Genomic DNA, 18,513 nt, shown 5'->3' on the forward strand with positions numbered 1-18,513 from the left:
CTTTACTTTTAAGGCGTTGACTGAGAAGGAAAGAGAGGAAAAAATTACACTTGCCTTGCTAAGAAAAAAGTGGGGGTAGTACATTGGTAATTTTAAAAATCCAATAGCATTCATTAATTTCATATGCTTTTCACTACACTAAGCATCCAGGAAGGATATCAAAAGGCAAAAGTTGATCACAAAACGAAATGGGAAGGAGAAAGAATTCTTAAAAGGTTCATTTAATAATACTAGAATCTTCAAGAGGACTAGCAATCTATGAGCTAATTTTATATATACTGGGTGCGTATCATCACAGTTACAGACATAAACCCCATACAATTTGCCTATAAAACATTCTTTCCAAAAACATGCAGAATTTGGTACCAAGTGACTTCCTAGGGCACCATGGACAAAGAGATCGTGGCTAAGAGTATTTTTTTATAGTTCATCATTATACCATTTCAATTAAAAGATGATCCCATGTTGTGGACTGCAGGGAATGCTAAAATGTGGAACCAGTGTACTGGCTTTTGGTGTCCCTCTATCTCCTAAAGCTTTTTCTCTGCAAAACTGCCCTAAGATTTCCCCAGACAGCATCCCATGAACCAAACCTTTCCTGAACTCTTTCCTCTCCACTTTTTCAATCAAAACTACTTTTTCCTATGTCCCATTCTCTCAAAGCCCTGAACTTCGCTAAGAAACAATATGGTAATCTAATACTTGCTTATTTTTAATGCATATTAACATGCTTATATAATAATAGTAATTAATATGAAATAGCAAATCGTGATGATTATAACATACACATATGTATGCACCAAATATCATATCTGTATATTTGACAGACTCCTAGAAAAAACTACCAACTCCAAAGCTTAATTCTAATGGTGAGAATTATGGGTACCAGGGATAGGTGATTAAAAAAATATTCCCAAGTAGGAAAAACTTTTGGTTGACTTCTCACATCCTATTAACTTTGCCTTTCAAAACACAGCATTTAAAGTCCTTTGACGTCTGACCCTAATCTTCCTTTTTGGCCTCCTATTCCATCACACCTCTCCCCGCATTCATTCTAACCATTTCTAGCATATGATTCCCTCTTCATGGAAAGCCACTCTCCCTCTTCTTACCTTGAGAAAGTCTCTAAGTGAGACGAGCCAGCCTGCACACCAGGCACCTCTTCTCTCAGTCCAGATCCTCCTCCTCATCCCTGCACCGTTCTCTCCGTGCCTTTGTATTAGCATTTACCACACTATAGCCACTGTTGTATCAATCTGTCTCCCCATGTGTACTGCAAGTGTCCTGAGGGCAAGCATCATGCCTTCTTCATCTCTGTGTTTCCAAGTTTATAAAAACCACCTGGAATGTATGAGATACTCAACAATTCTTCTTGAACAAATGTTGAAGTTGTAATTCCTGTATCAGGTTTTGACGCCTTTACAGTAGAGCTAGTAATTTCAACAAGTATCAGACCTCTGAGGGCAGGGACTTAAACTTCCATTTCTGTATTTCCAGTGCCCACAGAGCACAGAGCATCAAAGACACCCTGATGGACGGCTGTGTTGTTGATACTGATGATGTGCTGTCACATTGCTACCCTTTAAAGTACATGTATGTCATTGAGCTCTTCACTGGGGGAAGAAAGCAAATGAACAAAAACAATGTATCAGAATCCACTCACTGAAAAGAACTCCCAGGACAGGCGAGTTGATGAAATTGGTCTCCTGGAAAAATCTGGTATCTCAAATTCAAAGACCTCAAAAATACCTCCAAACCAACACCCCACTAACCACACCAAAAACACAAATGACAAAGTAGTGACAAAACATTTGATCCCTGCTTCTTGTCAACTAACCAGGATGTCTGAAAGATGCACCCTACGCCCAGTGATGTTATTTTCTTTACATTAAGGTCTTTTGTATTGGAGAAACTGTATCAGGAAAAGAAAACTGGTTAATTGTGAATAGTACCAAATGAGCTGTAATGGAGGTGCTATGAATGTAAATCAGCGAAGTCTGACACAGAAAACAGCAGCATCTGGGCGTGCAGCTTGCAAAGTAATGAGACTGTGATGATGCGCTGGCACCCGGCTTTGATCACTTCATCTTGTCCAAGAGCTCTGCTGAGGAAACAGAGGTGAAAGGCACTGACCTCCCTCCCACCACTCTGCAAGAGCACAAAAAACCGTAAGGGATCAAGGACTGATCCCCTTCTCTCTTCTCCTCCTTGCAAACACACCCCTTTTTCAGAACTGATGGTTTCATAGTGGGGAGCCCAGCATAAAGCAGGCTGAGAAAGCTTCTACCATATGAAGTGTCATGTCTGAACACGTCGACAGTAATTGGCAATTCATTTTTCATCCTAAAAGCAGAAACAGGCGTACGCTACCTTCAAACTCCCAATCATAAACCACACTGACTGTGCCTTGTACACAGACAGCTTTGCTGAGATCTACACTAGTGGCAGGCTGGTGGACTTCAGAGTCTCCACAGATGGGTCTGTCTCACAAATAAATAGGTATTTGTGTAATCTCAGAAGCACAAGAGAACAAAATGAAGAGTGAATGGCAGCACATTAAAAAAAAATAAAATCCCACCACACAACAGCAGCCCTTAGCCTTTCTTGTGTTAATACTGTAATTGGCAAATAGCTGACTTCTTTGTGCTTGTAAGGTCCCTACGAAGTGTGTTTAACATACTGAAAAAGGAGCTTTTTAGTCCTTGAAAAGGACTATAAAGCCAGATGTATCCCTGCACAGTATTCCTTGCCAGCCTCATCCAGAAACGGGAGCTGAAGTGACTTGTGTGAAGGGAGCCAAGAGTGAGAACTCCCTTTAATGAGCACATCTATCAGTTTTCAAGGGACGCAGAGGATTACCAGCATTTAGACATACACACTCACAAAAGGAACATGGCAATTTAACTGTTGGCTGGTGCATGAGAAAGCACGTAAGATAGCTGAAGGCAGCCATGTGAGCAAGTTGGGGATGCTTGGCGACACTTTAACATGGGAACATGTGTGCTTTCATTTCAACATGTAGGGAAGGGCCAAGATGCAAGCTTTCACAAGTTTTCAAGCATTTTGCCAGGAATCGGTACATAGTATGAACAAATTGCTGCCTAAGATTATAATATTAAAAAGTACCAGTGTTACTATATAAATGTTTCACGTACAGATACTGCCTTTAAAACCCCTTTATCAAAGTTTACTTTCAAAACTTAACCAGGCCTGGGACTTCCCTGGTGGCGAAGTGGTTAAGAATCCGCCTGCCAATGCAGGGGACACGGGTTCGATCTCTGGTCCGGGAAGATCCCACATGCTGCGGAGCAACTAGGCCCGTGAGCCACAACTACTGAACCTGCGCTCTAGAGCCCACGAGCCACAACTACTGAAGCCCGTGTGCCACAACTACTGAAGCCCACGTACCTAGAGCCCGTGCTCCACAACAAGAGAAGCCACCGCAATGAGAAGTCCCTGCACCACATCAAACAGTTGCCCCCGCTCGCCGCAACTAGAGGGAGCCCGTGAGCAGCAACAAAGACCCAACGCAGCCAAAGATAAATAAATAAAATCTATAAAAAAAAAATTATAAAAAAAGAAACTTAACCAGGACTATCTACAAGACTCTAGGCTAACAAGGAGACGAGTATAATAGGCAAACATAATTTAATGGGGAGCGGGGGAGACTTATTCTTAAGAAAATAAATAAAGCAAGGTTTACTCCTGTATCTGTAGAGATCAAGCATACTGAACGAACAGCCCTGACTCTGAGATGAAGTTTTCAAATTCTAATATGAAAATATGATTATGGATAGGGTTAGAAATCACAGGTTTCTTAAGACTGTGATTAAATTGAAGAAACTTATTTTACCTGGGACAAATTACAGTTAGAAGTTGGGTATTCCCAATATTTCAGATATTTTTTTTCCTAATTAAAATTAGGAAATTAGGGTATTTTAAGATTAGCATTTTAAAAATGTACTGATCTTAGGTGTTCACATTGTAGTAAAATTGTATATATACCTGGCTAACTATTACCCAGAAAAACAAATATTCTCAATACCAAAGAAAGTTCACGTGTGTCCATTTTAATCAAGTCCCCCTCTATCCCCATCAACTACTTTCTGATTTCTATCAATATAGACTAATTTTTCCTATTTTTGAACTCCACATAAATGGAATCACACAATGGGTACTGTTTTGTGTCTGGCTTCTTTTTGCTTAACATAATGTTTCTGAGATTCAGCCATGTTGTTTCATGAATAGTTTATTTTTTTTAAACTGCTAAACTCACCGATGACCATATGGGTAGTTTCTACTTTTTGACTACTATGAATAAACCTGATATGAACATGTGTACAAATCTTTCTGTGGATGTATATTTTCTTTGCTCTTGGGTAAATACCCAGATCTGGAATTCCTGGGTCATAGAGTAAATGCATGCTTAAATTTATAAGAAACCACCAAACTTCTTCCAAAGTGACTTTGCTCTTTTATATCCCCCCAACAGCAAAGCAGAAGAATTCTGGTTTCTTCACATCCTTGCAAACAATTAGTATTGTCAGTCTTTTTGATTTTCATCATTCCAGTGGTTTTAATTTGCAATTCCCTGATAGCTAATGATGTTATTAGCACTTTTCATGTGCTAATTGGCCATTCTTATATCTTCCTTTGAAGTGTCTGTTCAAGTCTTTTGCCCATTTTTTTAAAACATCTTTATTGGAGTATAATTGCTTTACAGTGTTGTGTTAGTTTCTGCTGTATAACGAAGTGAATCAGCTATAGGCATACGTATATCCCCATATCCCCTCCCTCTTGCATCTCCCTCCCACCCTCCCTATCCCACCCCTCTAGGCGGCCGCAAAGCACCAAGCTGATCTCCCTGTGCCGTGCAGCCGCTTCCCACTAGCTGCCCATTTTTAAAATTTTCTAAATGGTGTCTTAAGATGAGCAGAACCTTTTAATCATGATAAGGTCCAAATTTATCAATTTTTGTATTTTGTTTGCTTACATCTTAAGAAAAATGAAAAGAGCCAGAAATAGGAATCCTTGATAGACTGACACCATGAGAGATGATTTGGAAATTATAAATTCAAATGAGCAATGGGAAGACACATTCCAGTACGATTATCCTGAAAGTTCTGGTTTCAATTTTAGTACCATGGTTTTACCCCAGACATAGTGGCAACCCTAAGTTAATTATCTGGTTGAGAGCAGGGAGGGTTGATAACATTTGGAATAGGCTTCCCAAACCATGGAGTGATGAAACAAGTAGGTATCACCATATGGCGGAGCCTATACAACTTCCCAGAGACTATCCTGAGAGCTATCACTTTTATGCATAGGTAACTTCTTTGATATAATTTTTACCATACTTAAGGCTCTAGATGGTTAAACTTTGCAAATCTGACACAAGGAAAGAATTAAAAATCTACATCCTACAAGTCTTCCTGGACATTTTAAGAAGTGGCAGGTCAGTCAGATGGTAATTAACTCTAATTGGCCCCCCTACAAGCTTCGATGCTTTCTATCTGTAGCTGAGTGGCGCTCAAAAAGCAAAATAACTTTCTCATCTATGAAAACATCAAAGGAAAATTTTTAAAAATTATTTCCAACTGGATCCTTTAAAAAGTAAATGAACTCTTGCTGGAATCAGCAAGAGGAAAAAACTTAGTAATCCCAGTTAGAAGTATCTTTGGGGAACTATGAGCTGTGTAGATAATTACTCAAATAAGCAAGGATCAATAAATTCTAAAATACCATGCACCCTAGAACTCAAAATGTTCTTGTTTAAATATTATGATACAAAGAAAGAAACAAGCTATCATTTTGGCAGAAACTTCATTTATCTAACTAATAGTGTGCAATTAATATTTCATATAACCATGTAGGGTAATGCTGGATTCTTAATGGATCGTATTGATTAAGGAAGAAAGTTCAATGCTAATGTTCCTGTAGGGGAAAACAGAACGATTTGTTATCCCACATAGAACAAGTCATGAATTCAGGAGTTTATGGCCACTAACCTAAGGGCTGCAACAAGACTGATTTTGATAATTTACATGAAACACATAAATAGATTACATTAAAGGAAAGAAGATGCCCAGAGCAACCCAAACAAACCCCAGCTGTCACCGCTGAGACAGGGAAGAGAATTCCAGGTCATGGATTTAAGGTAGGGTGTGGCCAATCTGGCCTCAGTGGCTGGTATCACCACTTGAGGTTCCTTCACATACTGTGTTGAAGTGATAAGGAAGTTTCCACTGTGACCCTCTTGACCTTGAGACCAACTGCACATGTTCATGCAACAGCAGCAGTTTGTGTTCTATTTTGTGAAACAGATAATACTGTCTTATGGCTTACATCCCTGTCCTGCCCTTTTAGTCCTATATTCCAATCAACTTTGCCACCCTGCCCTGCCCCCTTCTGCAGACACCTCTGGACTGAGTGGAATGCTGTGAGCAACAGTCAAGAGTCAATAGTTCATGCTGTTTTACAAGGTGGCTGCACCCCTTTGCATTCCCACCAGCAGAGAGAGAGAGAGAGTGTGAGTGGCGGGGTGTGTGTGTGTGTTCCTTTCTCCTCCGCACTCCCTCCAGAATTTGTTACTTGTGGACTTTTTGATGATGTCCATTCTGGCCAGCGTGGGTGGCTTTGATTTGCATTTCTCTTGATGGTTGGCAATGTTGAGCATCTTTTCACGTGCCTGTTGGCTGTCTTCTTCGGAGAGGGGTCTGTTTGGGTCTTCTGCCCATTTTCTGATTGGGTTGTTTTCTTGTTGTTGGGCTGTATGACCTGTTTGTGTGTTTTAGAGATGGAGCCCTTGTTGTTCGCATCATTTGTGAGTGTTTTCTCCCAGTCCGAGGGCTGTCTTTTCATTTTGTTTGTGGTTTCCTTGGCTGTACGGGGGCTTGTGAGTTTGACTGGGTTCCATTTGTTTGTTTTTGCTTTTGTTTCTATTGCTTTGGGAGACTGACCTAGGAAAGTGTTGCTACGATTTATGTCGTAGGCTGTTCTGCCTGTGGTCTCTTCTAGGAGTGTTATGGTGTCATGTCTTAACATAATATAAACAACAAACAACCCTACACTTCTAAATATGCAATTATAACCAAGTGTATGCAGAAATGATACACGTGGAAACCTAACTCACAAGTGGTGTCAACGTTTCTTGCCATTTACTTCTGTTACCTTAGAGAATAAGTATGTAGACTAAGGCTAGAGCTCCAACTTAAAGAAATAAGAAGAAACTAACTAACTAGACAGATCTGATTAGGAGGGCTCTAATTTTAAAGGGGGGGAAAGGCACTAATCGCCTAAGGTTTCCTTACAAATCTAACCAATTCTACATGCCCATCGTAAGAAATACCGTCGGGCTTCCCTGGTGGCGCAGTGGTTGAGAATCTGCCTGCCAATGCAGGGGACACCGGTTCTAGCCCTGGTCTGGGAATATCCCGCGTGCCGCGGAGCAACTGGGCCCGTGAGCCACAACTGCTGAGCCTGCGCGTCTGGAGTCTGTGCTCCGCAACGGGAGAGGCCGCGACAGTGAGAGGCCCGCGCACCGCGATGAAGAGTGGCCCCCGCTCGCGGCAACCAGAGAAAGCCCTCGCACAGAAACGAAGACCCAACACAGCCAAAAATAAATAAATAAATAAAATAAAAATTTATTAAAAAGAAATACTGTCAAATAGGGGTGTGTTCCAAAGCAGGTCTCACTTGCCTTGGAACTAATTTGTTGCTTTGCGGGATGTGGGGGAAGAGAATGACACACACAGCTTCTTAGTTCGAGAGGCGGCAGGCTGCTCTCCACATATCCCCTGATGAAGTACAAAAGGGGCTGCCATACAGTACACAACATAACTAAAAGGTCAGCTGGTGTCTTACAACTAAATAAAACTACTTAGGTCCATTTTTTAGATGAAGATCAACGACAACTTTTTTTTTTCTTTTTCAACTTTTAAACCTTCTCAGCTTGAATGCCCTAAAGAGAGTGGCAGTTAAAATTTACATTTTACAGATGGAAGAGACAAGTCAAAGGTGGAATAAATAACCTGCCTGAGGTACTGGGTGTTCTAAATAACTGAGACTCTGTTTCAGCCAGATGGGTATTTGCTATTGGACAAACTCTAGTGGGTACATGAAATACTGTGGAAGTTGACATAGGTGAGTTGATGCTTAAAAAACAAAAACAACAAACAACCCTATACTGCTAACTAGGCAATTATAACCAAGTGTATGCAGAAGGAGTACAGGTATATTTACTTTTTCTAGAATTTAGCCTCTTCAATTGCTAAGTCTCTTAATGAATAATCAAGACGTTGCTTGGCTCTAAGGACCGTAGGGAATAAAATGTCACCACTGCAGCTGCTGTATTTCCTGCTCACAGCCCTTCAAATTAAAAAAAGGGGGAAAAAGGCCCAATACAAATGCAGAATTTAATTAGTTAGTAAAAACCCCAATCCTTGCTCGAAGCCCTGTTCTTCCTGTAATATCGCATTCTTTTCTTCTTATGTAAACTTTTCATTAGGGAGAAGACATCTTTATAATACAATAACTCGAGTTATACTGTAACTGCTGGTAACATAACTCCTGCATTAGAAAAGCCAGCATGTTCAAGTAATGTTGTTTTAATACAATTTGTGTTCAGCAGAAACCAAGTCAACTTGGTCATTGAGAATTTGATCAATGTGAATTAGTGTCTTACTGAGATAAACCATTTGATCATTTAGAAACTGATCAACAAGAATCAGAGATAAAACATTTATCATGTACATTTGGTATATCAGAGCCATTCGCGCAGCACTAAAGTAGGTTATAAGCAGACAACGATAAGTGTTAGAGACAATGTGCAGGGAAACTGTCAGGTGCAGATACAAATACATGTCTGACAGTATATAATTTTAATCTTTTTGATAAGGCAAGTTACTCAATGAGGCAGCTGGAGTCACTGAAAAATTATAGGAGCTCAGCTTTGGAAAACCTGGAAAGAAGCACAGCAATGCTGAAACACTGCAAACTTTGGAAATAAGTTTTAATTAAAAGTTTAAGCAGAATGGTAAGTAACATAAATTTACTTGGCTAAACTTCTATAAGAGTTTTAAGACTATTAATCAGAGTAGTGAACTTTGTACCTGCAGGACAATTAGTTCTATTAATCTAATATTTCCAAATTGAAGTCACATTGACATTCAAGCGCACTGGCTTATGCATCTAACAGAATTATAAATTTGCCAGTCAAAACCTTATTTAATTATTTTACAGCCAATTAAGCAGGATCTTTAAACACTGTTGCTTAAAACTGTCCATAATCCACATGTGTAATTACAGAGAACATGAGAAACACCTGCTGATACCACTGGCGTGTCATCCTGAGCTTCACTAACTCATTCGCAGTGTAGCTATTAAAATCACACACCCTAAAGAGAAACTAAACAGCACTGCCAGTCAAAGTGAAACCCTAATAAAACCAAGAACATTTTAAAGAGAAAGAATTTTACACTGAAGCAAACCTTTGACTATATAGTGATACTTAAGAAAGCCATTTTATCTGTAAGAGTTTTGCATAGCATTCCACAGATACTCTACAATCACCTAAACTCCTTCCACAGGGTAACTAATCTTTTAATACATTACAAGGATAACCCAGGCTTCTTCCATGAGCCTAAATTTATAAGTCAGGTTTCAACAACTTCGTTCAAGGATAAAAGTGAAAACCCCTTCTAACGTCTGGCACACAAAGGAGCATTACCAGTATTCACATCCAATTGCACAGAACCATACTCCTTTACGAGTGCTTCATCTTTCAAAGATACTGAAGCCAAGTTGAAAAGTTACACCTCTAATAAAATCGGTCCAAAATATTTTTGATAGATCTATGTCACTTCCCATATATATTTTTATGGAAGGTAGAACTGGCCACTTCATTATCTAAAGGAAAACACGGGAGTGAAAGATCAATCGTCTTTGAAATGCTTTTGTTTGATGTTACATTGTCTTCACAAGGTTTACACTGCCTTTTGCTTTACATTTGCTTGATGTTTGTTTTTATATTTTAAAAACAATTTGTGTGTACATAACACTATGGTAACATTTCCTTTCTATGGGTGTGGTATATTGACCCCAATCCACTGAAGGCAATTGGATTCTGATGCTGACTGAAAAACAGAGCCCCTGTGGCACTCTGTCCATACACCCCTTATTCTGTCTGTACATGCTGACAGCTCTGACACACATCCCTTTTGGGGCTGTCCTGTCATGAGAGTTTTATATGCTGTCTCCTGGCTGGACTGTGGGCCGCCCAAGGGTAAGAACTCTCCCTAATGTTCTTCTGGGAAGTTTTAACATCATCTAGATTTCGTTTGCAACCAGATACAGAAATCTCCCCTAGGGTGCACAGTTTCATAACATGAGTTGGACACGATAATAAAATAATAATATAATAATAATAATACATAATAAAAAATAAAATCTAATATTTATTGAGCAGTTACTTTGTGCTAGACCTGTGCTAAGCACTATCAATGTAACATTTAATACAACATTTTGCTTAATTAATTACCTACAGGTTAGAATATAAGGATTAATACTGAACATAATTTTCAGTAGCTGAGTTATAACATGGTACTACCGCCATATAACTCAGAACTAACACCATAACTTGCTCTCTTTAACAGTTAATAACGAAGGGTGATAAAGGTGATATGAAGTGCTTATAATGACTGTTTCAGTTGAGCTGGGAAAAGAAAAGGTATATCTTTTGAATAAAAGCTAGATGTAAAAAATATATGTATCACTGGATTTACCCAGTGATTTGGGTTTTATAGCCAAAATTTTCAAGCTATTTTGGGGAAAAAGTTCTTGCAGGAAAATAAACAGCACACATTCTTGATCCCAAATTACTTAATTTCCATTGAAAAAAAGAAATAGTAAGTTTTAATAATTTGATATTTATTAGGGATACAATTATCTCATCACAGTAGAACCAACTGTGGATTTTTAAAAAGCTTTGGGTTATTAAATTTCCATCTTATTCTTGCCCTCCTCTGACGAGCTCTAAGCTCCACACTGATAAGACCCCACCTATCTCCTTCATGGCTGTATATTCAGACTGCAGGGGAGGGCATGCTGCATAGAAGCACTATGAATGAATGACGTGTTGATAAAATAGGGGAAAAAATTCCATTAAATCTAAAGTGTTTTACTGGTTTACCACCAAACTATAAAGTGAGGGACTGAAGTGTGAGTTAATATTTAAGCCTCCCTAAAATAATTTCATTAGCTATACTGCAGGATGCACCAATGTAACTGTTGTTCATCACATGTGGCCTCCAATGCTCAGAGCATTCTTTATTCTTTCTCTTTACAGTGATTTTATGTGACCCCCTATCAGGTGTATAATAGTGCCCTTGAAATTGCAATTTAAAAAGCTTCCATCTCCTGTAACCAAGATGTACCCAAATGAATCCTTCCATCAGATAAAATTAACTAAATCCTCCTCAAAGTCCTTCAGAGTTTGTTGTCCAAGAGAAACTGCTGAGTTCAGCTCTGTCAGGCAATGGAAAGAATATAGTACTCTGCCTTGCAAAAGATTGAAGATGTCATGATTACATGAGGTGCTCAATTTTCTAAGGAGAAACAAAATTCCGTTGAGGAATCTCTGTGTCTTCAAAGATGGTAAACATCTCTTACATCCAAAGCACTATCACTTCCTTGGTGTGACACTAATGAACTCAATGCAAATCAAAATATGATATTCTAGGAAGCTCAGGCTAGCAGGTAGTAGCTGAAAAAAATGACATAATGAAAGTCACTTTCTGAAAAAACTAGCTTTGAAATTCCTGGGTTTTTGTTTGCACTGGAGTTAGCCAAACTGCAAAGTCTGAGGGCAGGGTCCCCAAGACTATCCTCACTTCTAGTATCATCTGCAAGTTCAAGGGGTTCCCAAACCACCCTAAGCTTTGATAATTCGATAAAAGGACTCACAGAACTCACTAAAGCTATTAAACTCAGAGTGATGGCTTATTATGGGAAATGATACAGAGAATCAGCCAAAGGAAAAGAAACCAAAGTCCGAGAGGGTTCCAAATGCAATGTTCCCACTGTCCTCAGGATGCATTTCCCTCCTGGTATCAGTGTGTAACAAATGCAGAGTAGTATCAACTAGAGACGCTCACCCAGACTTCAGTGTCCTGAGTTTCACTGGAGCCTCATCACACATTCTTGCCTGACTGATTGCCCTTGTGGCTGAATTCAGTCTTTGGCACCGGGCTGATACCACATGTCATAAGGGGCCCATCATGAATAATAAGACATTTCTTTCACTTGGGAAATTCCAAGGGTTTAGAGGTTTGTCCCAGGAGCTAGGTACCAGGGCCAGAGCTCACTTTGGGAAAGGCCAAACTGTTTACTACACTAGATTAGAGAAGGATCTAATAAAGAATAATACCTTCTAAAGATAAAAGAGAATGATGCTGCTGAGGCTCTGCTTAAAACTAAGTCCACCCTACAGGTCCATGCTGTCTTGGAGAAGGTAAGTCATCATGACTTTTACTTTTGTGCTCCATGCAGCCTCCCATTCTGCAGTAGGCTAGCCCAGGCTGAATGACATGGCAGCTGGGTATGGCTTCAGAAGAGATATTCTTTTCATCTAAAATCAGACTTCTCTCTCTATGAAATTCAGCTTCCACCAATTTTCCAATAAACTAAGCTCATATTTCTGTTTCTCCTTTATCCCTTCTATCCAAGTGTTACGGGCTGAACTGTGTCTCCCCCAAAATTCATATGTTGAAGTCCTAATGCCTGGTACTTCAGAAAGCAAATTTGGACAGAGGATTTTTAAACAGGTAAGTAAGTTAAAATGAAGTCATCAGGATGGGCCCTAATCCAATGTGATTTATAAGAGAAGGAGATTAGGACACAGATGCAGAGAGGGAAGACAATGTAAAGACAGCCATCTGCAAGCAAAGGAGAAAGGCCCCCGGAGAAACCAACCCTGCTTACACCTAGATCTTGAACTTTCAGCCTCCAGAATTGTGAGAAAACAAATTTCTGTTGTTTAAGCCAGTCAGTCTGTGGCAGCCCTAGCAAACTAGTACACCAATTAATCACTAATTCTTGTCTAATCTCTCAGTGACTTTTGCATCCATCTCCTCCTTTTCGCTTTCACTTACAGAGACATCTCATCTGGTATCTCTGGCTTTTTTTTCCCGCACGCCTCCAATCAAACCTCACATAAACTGTCAGACTAATTCCTAAAGGACAACAGAAATTGGAGTATTCACCTGGTCAAACACCTTCCAATGACTTCTGGCTAAATGAAGACCAACTTCTTAGCCCAGCAGCTAATGAATGACCCTACCAACCTTTCCAGCTGTATCTCGCACTAGTCTCTGTGAGTCAAACCACTGCTCTTAACTAGTTTGTCACCCACCAACTACTGAAGATGTTTTCTTTTTGAATAACTTTCCTTCCTGACTATTCAATACTCTTCTTCAAGCCTCAACTAAAATACCATCTTCTTTATGATGACTTCATAGATCATTCTAGTCAGAATTGATCTCCTTTGATTTATCTTAAATTTTAGTTATTTGTATAGTTATCATCTTACAAGGAAGAAAGACCCAGGGTGCCAAGTCAAGGTTCTCACAGTACAGAGACCAAAGGTTTAAAAAACATTGCTTTAACATTAATGGGAAGGATAAAAACCTAACTTTGAGAATACATATGTAGAGTGCCTTTTAAAATCCAGTCTATCCAATACCATATCTAAATTCTGAAGATAGCACATTAACCTTTAAGAATGAGATTTATGGCTCATTTTTAGAAGGCCTTTCCCAACTGCCCCTAAAGAGATAATTCACTAAGGAAGACTAGAGGTTTTTGTCTATTTAAATATACCTCAAACCATCTTTTTAAAAAATCTTTTTTTTAATCAACATTAAAATAACACCAATATCCATTACCACACAAACTGCACTATAGCAGAAAGTAACAACATTCTACCTTAGGGTTTAATCATTTTATCAAATGTTTACAAACATGCCAAGGAAGGAGGTCAGAGCCCAATGCACTCTTTCAACTAAACCTGTCACAGCACATTTCTGTGCTTCACTAATTTGCACAAGTGCAACTAACAGGGGTTACACAACAGAACTATTTATACACTCAGGAAAATTCTGAATGATGTTTTCTTACTTAATGTGAGCACTGGAAGCAAAGGGAAAGTACAGGGGTATGGGTTGCAGACACTTTGATCCATCAATTACAGAACATTCATTTAAACATTCCAAGGATTAACACAGGTAGCAATTTAACATCACCCTCATAATCAAGGGCAAGCTAAAGTCTGTGATTTAAATGCTTTCAAGGTACATGTGAAGAAATGAAAACAGCTTAAACGGGAGAAAGGCAGATACCCAAATTTGGACATGCCCATCATTTTATTATACACCAGTGAATGATTTCTGTGTTTCTATTAATAGAGATAGCAATTTAACATCACCTTCATAATCAACGGTATCCTATCTTATATAATATTCCAAATGAAAATTCTATCACCATTGCTTTCAATTTCCCCTGAGTTCATAAAACTGAGTTGCAACGCACTGTCATCAAATGCCCATTCCTTGCATTTGAATTCCGCTATAGCAACATGGATTCAAACACATTTCCAAGTATTCCAGAGGGCTAACGTATCAAAGAGCAATAAAGGTGTATTTTCATCTTGTCAAGAAGGGTAAATAATGATAATACTATTAAAAACTTACTTGAACTTTGCTTCCACCTCCTCAGCAGCTTTCTGGTATTGCTCAGTGGTGACTCTGTAGAACTCTGAGCTCTGTGGATAAAGATCGATAGCAGAGTTTTCACTATCCAAGAGGACAAAATGTGTGCAAGACCTACGATTTCAAAAAATACATAAAATCTTGTGCTGGCCACTCAAGCAGTAGGAGAAAGATTTCTTGCATGGTAGCATGAATACTTACAAAAATACATGCAAAGCTACCCATTTAATAACAGTATAGTTGTTGGTATACAGGCTGTAATTAAAGAGTAAATGTTCACAGTTGTAATTCATCATTATTTGATCCTTCTGAGAAAATTCCTAACACATTTTTGAAAGATTATTTTGATCTCCCTTATTTGGAATCCACCACTGCAAGATCAAAAGACACTTTGATTGAATATGATATTCACACACCATACTTACCTATTATTCCAGGGTTCCACCTAGGATATTAAAGGATCATTTCTTTTTACACAGTACATTTATCCTCAAGATGGATTCTTTATGGAGTAGAGTTTGTTCTATCATCTCCATATGACCACAAGAGCATCAACATTTATAACAAATTAATCAGTAAGAACAGGGGTGCAGATTTAGGTAATTTTTATTAAAAAAAAAGTTTCCACTATTACATGAATGAACACATAAGCAACATAAATCAAGTTGTAAGAGCAAAGTAATGCCTTTCCTGGGGCAGCAAAATTAAAAATGATCCATTCTGGCTAGCTACTGTGAAACCTGTCTTACTGCAGACGGTGGCCTAAATGACCCTATGAGCCTTCAGAGTCCATGAAATACCCTGCAAAATGCATCACAGTGCAAAGGAACAAAATGCAACAGACCCCAAACTGCAGTCTACTGTGCCCCTTCATTCCCTAATCACTCAGGTTTCACATGCAAGACTTGGAGTAATTTATTTTTTAATAAATCATTGTTGGTTGGTAAGAAAATGAAAATGAAATCCTCTTCACACCAGTGACCCCTTTGCATTTAACAATCTGGGTTGCCCAATGACAGTCACATCCAGGTTTGTTGGATGTAGATAAAATCAATAGGTATGTGATTAGACAGCAGACAGGATGGCTGGAGCAATGGACAGGTCACCATTTGAGATGATGAATGGTTCTCTATCAACCTAGAGTTCCCTATGATGCTAACATTTACTATAATCTTATTTGGGCTGCGATTTATCTTTCTTGCACCTGATCAATAAAGATGAACAGAACAGTTGTAAGGATCGATTGTAATTTTTTATCATTTTCATGCACGAAGGTGTATTTCTGACATGAAGACAATATTTACGTGTACTGCTTCTGCATTTTTTAAGATTGCAATGTGAGTGATCAACTGCACCAGTCCATATGCTGAGAAATTTTAATTCACTGGTAGGTCTCGAGCTATCAAAAAGCCATTTGTCTCCTCAGATATTTTAACTTTAGGTTGTGTCACTCCTTCCTATCGGTTCCACTTTTGAGGTTTTTCTTTCCTTTAAAATACACACCAGTCACGACACGCTCTTTTGCAATGTTTGGTTTCAGCTTTTCTTTGAACGTTTCTAACAAAGAGGGCAGCAAAAAGGCAGTTATAATAGACAACTAACAATGATGAGAAACTCCCCACATTACTATGATGAACTGTCAAACAAGCATTATGTTACTGAATCATCTATTAAGATGCCAGCAGAACAAAATATTTTTGCTTATTTTAAGCACTGAAACTGTAACGTCTGGACAGAGCCAGGACCAGACTGAAAGATCTGGTCTCTGGTTCTGTTCAGTGACCCTGAGCAAACAACCTCCCCCAGCTTCTGTTTCAGTGTTCCTAATCTGTAAAACATGGATGATACTAGCCCTGCTTATCTCTGCCAAAGCTGTTGTAGAAATCAAATAAGATAGGCAAGAGAGCTATGAAACCTGCTCAGTGTTTTTGCAGGGTAAGATTAACAACCAAATAAAAGAATTTTGGAGGAAAAGAACTAATTTGGGCAATTCCATTCTGGGTACAAATTCAAAATTATCAACATAGAATGATACACAAAAGCAAGACTTCTGCCATAATATAAATTAGAGAGCTCCCTTCTGCTCTGTAATGCCAAATGCAGATTAAATTGCTAACTTTGTCAAACTTTCTCCTTCAATGTTAAACACACCAAAAAAAAACCCTGTACCTGTGATGCCTGCAAACCTAGAATATAATTTCTTAAAGTTTTTGGCTTATTTATGCTCCATATTTCTAGCTCAGTGACCAGTTTCTGACACTGCATAAATGTAACAAAGAAGAGTCCCAAGAGGCAACACCATATAACTAAGAAAATAAACACAAATATGCCCAACATCTATATGTAGACAGTGTTTAATTCATTAAGTATTTACTTATTCATTCAACAAAATTAAATCCTTATTATCCCAATAAGTCCATCTTAGAGAATTGGATCCTCAAAAAGCTTTCCATCTGCTACAGGACAAAAGAAAAATAATTATAATAAAAGGTCACAAATGTTAAGCTAAAAAGTGGTACATATTGTTAATGGAGTTCAGGAAAAGTAGAGGTCTCTTTTGACCTGAGAAAATACTTTTAAAAATGAACAACTATGCAAAAAACAAAACAAAACCCCAAACCAAAAACATTCCCAATATGTCTGCCAGCAGGAGAAAGGATAAATATGTATTGGGTATTCATAAAATGGATATCTATCTATACAGTGATGAAAAAGAATGAATCAGACATACATGTGGGGCAAAAAAAGCAAGCTGTAGATATGATACAGTACAATGCAATTTGTTACTTTGGATGAAAAAGGGCAAAAAACGAAAACAGGATCAGTAAAGAGCAAATTCTATGGATTATCTCTAAGTGGTGGCAGTTATGTGTGGCTGGTAAAAGAGGATGAGAGGGGCAGAGTGCCATAAAGGAAGGGAACAGGGGGACTTGACTGCATTGTCGTATTTTCAGAAATGAGGTGTGGGTACACATCCAGTTGTTACACTGGTCATAAATACTCTGTAATACATACAAAAATTGTGTCACTCCCCCCTCACTCCCCAAAGGTGCTAATCAACAACAACAAATGCTTCAGTAGAACTAGAACATAAAAGTGCGTGTGGGGAATACATGCTGAAGAGGCGGTCAGCTGAGTGGAGATGGATTCCTGAATGCTCAGCTGTTGCAGAGTGTTTACACATTACTAAATGGAAGTACCTTTTTTTCAACTTTGTCTTATGTAATCCTTTTAGACTTACAGAAAGGGGGCAAAAATAGAAGGTTCCCGTATATACTTCACTCAGCTTCCCTTCATGTCAACACCTTAGATGATCATAGTACAATTATCAAAACTAATAAGCTAACAATGTTACAATACGAGAGACTAGCAGCAGCTAAATTGCAGACTTTATTTGTATTTTTCCGAATGTCCTTCTTTTTCTATTCCAGGATCTAGTCCCGGGTCCTGGGTGGCATTTAGTTGTCACGGCTTCCTTGTCTCCTCTAATCTGTGACAGTTCCTCAGTCTCGCCTTCTCTTCTATGACCTCAACACTCCCGAAGAACGCTGGTCAGATGTTTCGTAGAATGACGCGCAATTTGGGCCTGTTAGACGTTTTCTCATGATTAGACTGACACTATCATGCGTGATAGGGAAGGACACCACAGAAGTGATGTGCCCTTCTCCACACACTGCACCCCGGGCTACGTTACATCAATAGATTGTTTTACTGGTGCTGTTGATCTTGACCACTTGATTAAAGTGGTGCC

The 18,513-nt window shown here is 38.8% G+C and overlaps 1 protein-coding gene across 1 annotated transcript in view; it reads right to left on the reverse strand.

Moving 5' to 3' along the window:
• The window catches only part of CHCHD3 (coiled-coil-helix-coiled-coil-helix domain containing 3), a 280,521-nt gene that overhangs the window by 38,344 nt on the left and 223,664 nt on the right, over positions 1 to 18,513 (reverse strand). Inside the window, exon 6 of the mRNA XM_061198062.1 lies at positions 14,745 to 14,815. Coding sequence (XP_061054045.1) covers positions 14,745 to 14,815 — 71 coding nt within the window. The remainder of the gene's footprint in view (positions 1 to 14,744; positions 14,816 to 18,513) is intronic.

Source organism: Eubalaena glacialis, chromosome 8 (assembly GCF_028564815.1).
Source record: "Eubalaena glacialis isolate mEubGla1 chromosome 8, mEubGla1.1.hap2.+ XY, whole genome shotgun sequence".
NCBI classification, from domain to species: domain Eukaryota; kingdom Metazoa; phylum Chordata; class Mammalia; order Artiodactyla; family Balaenidae; genus Eubalaena; species Eubalaena glacialis.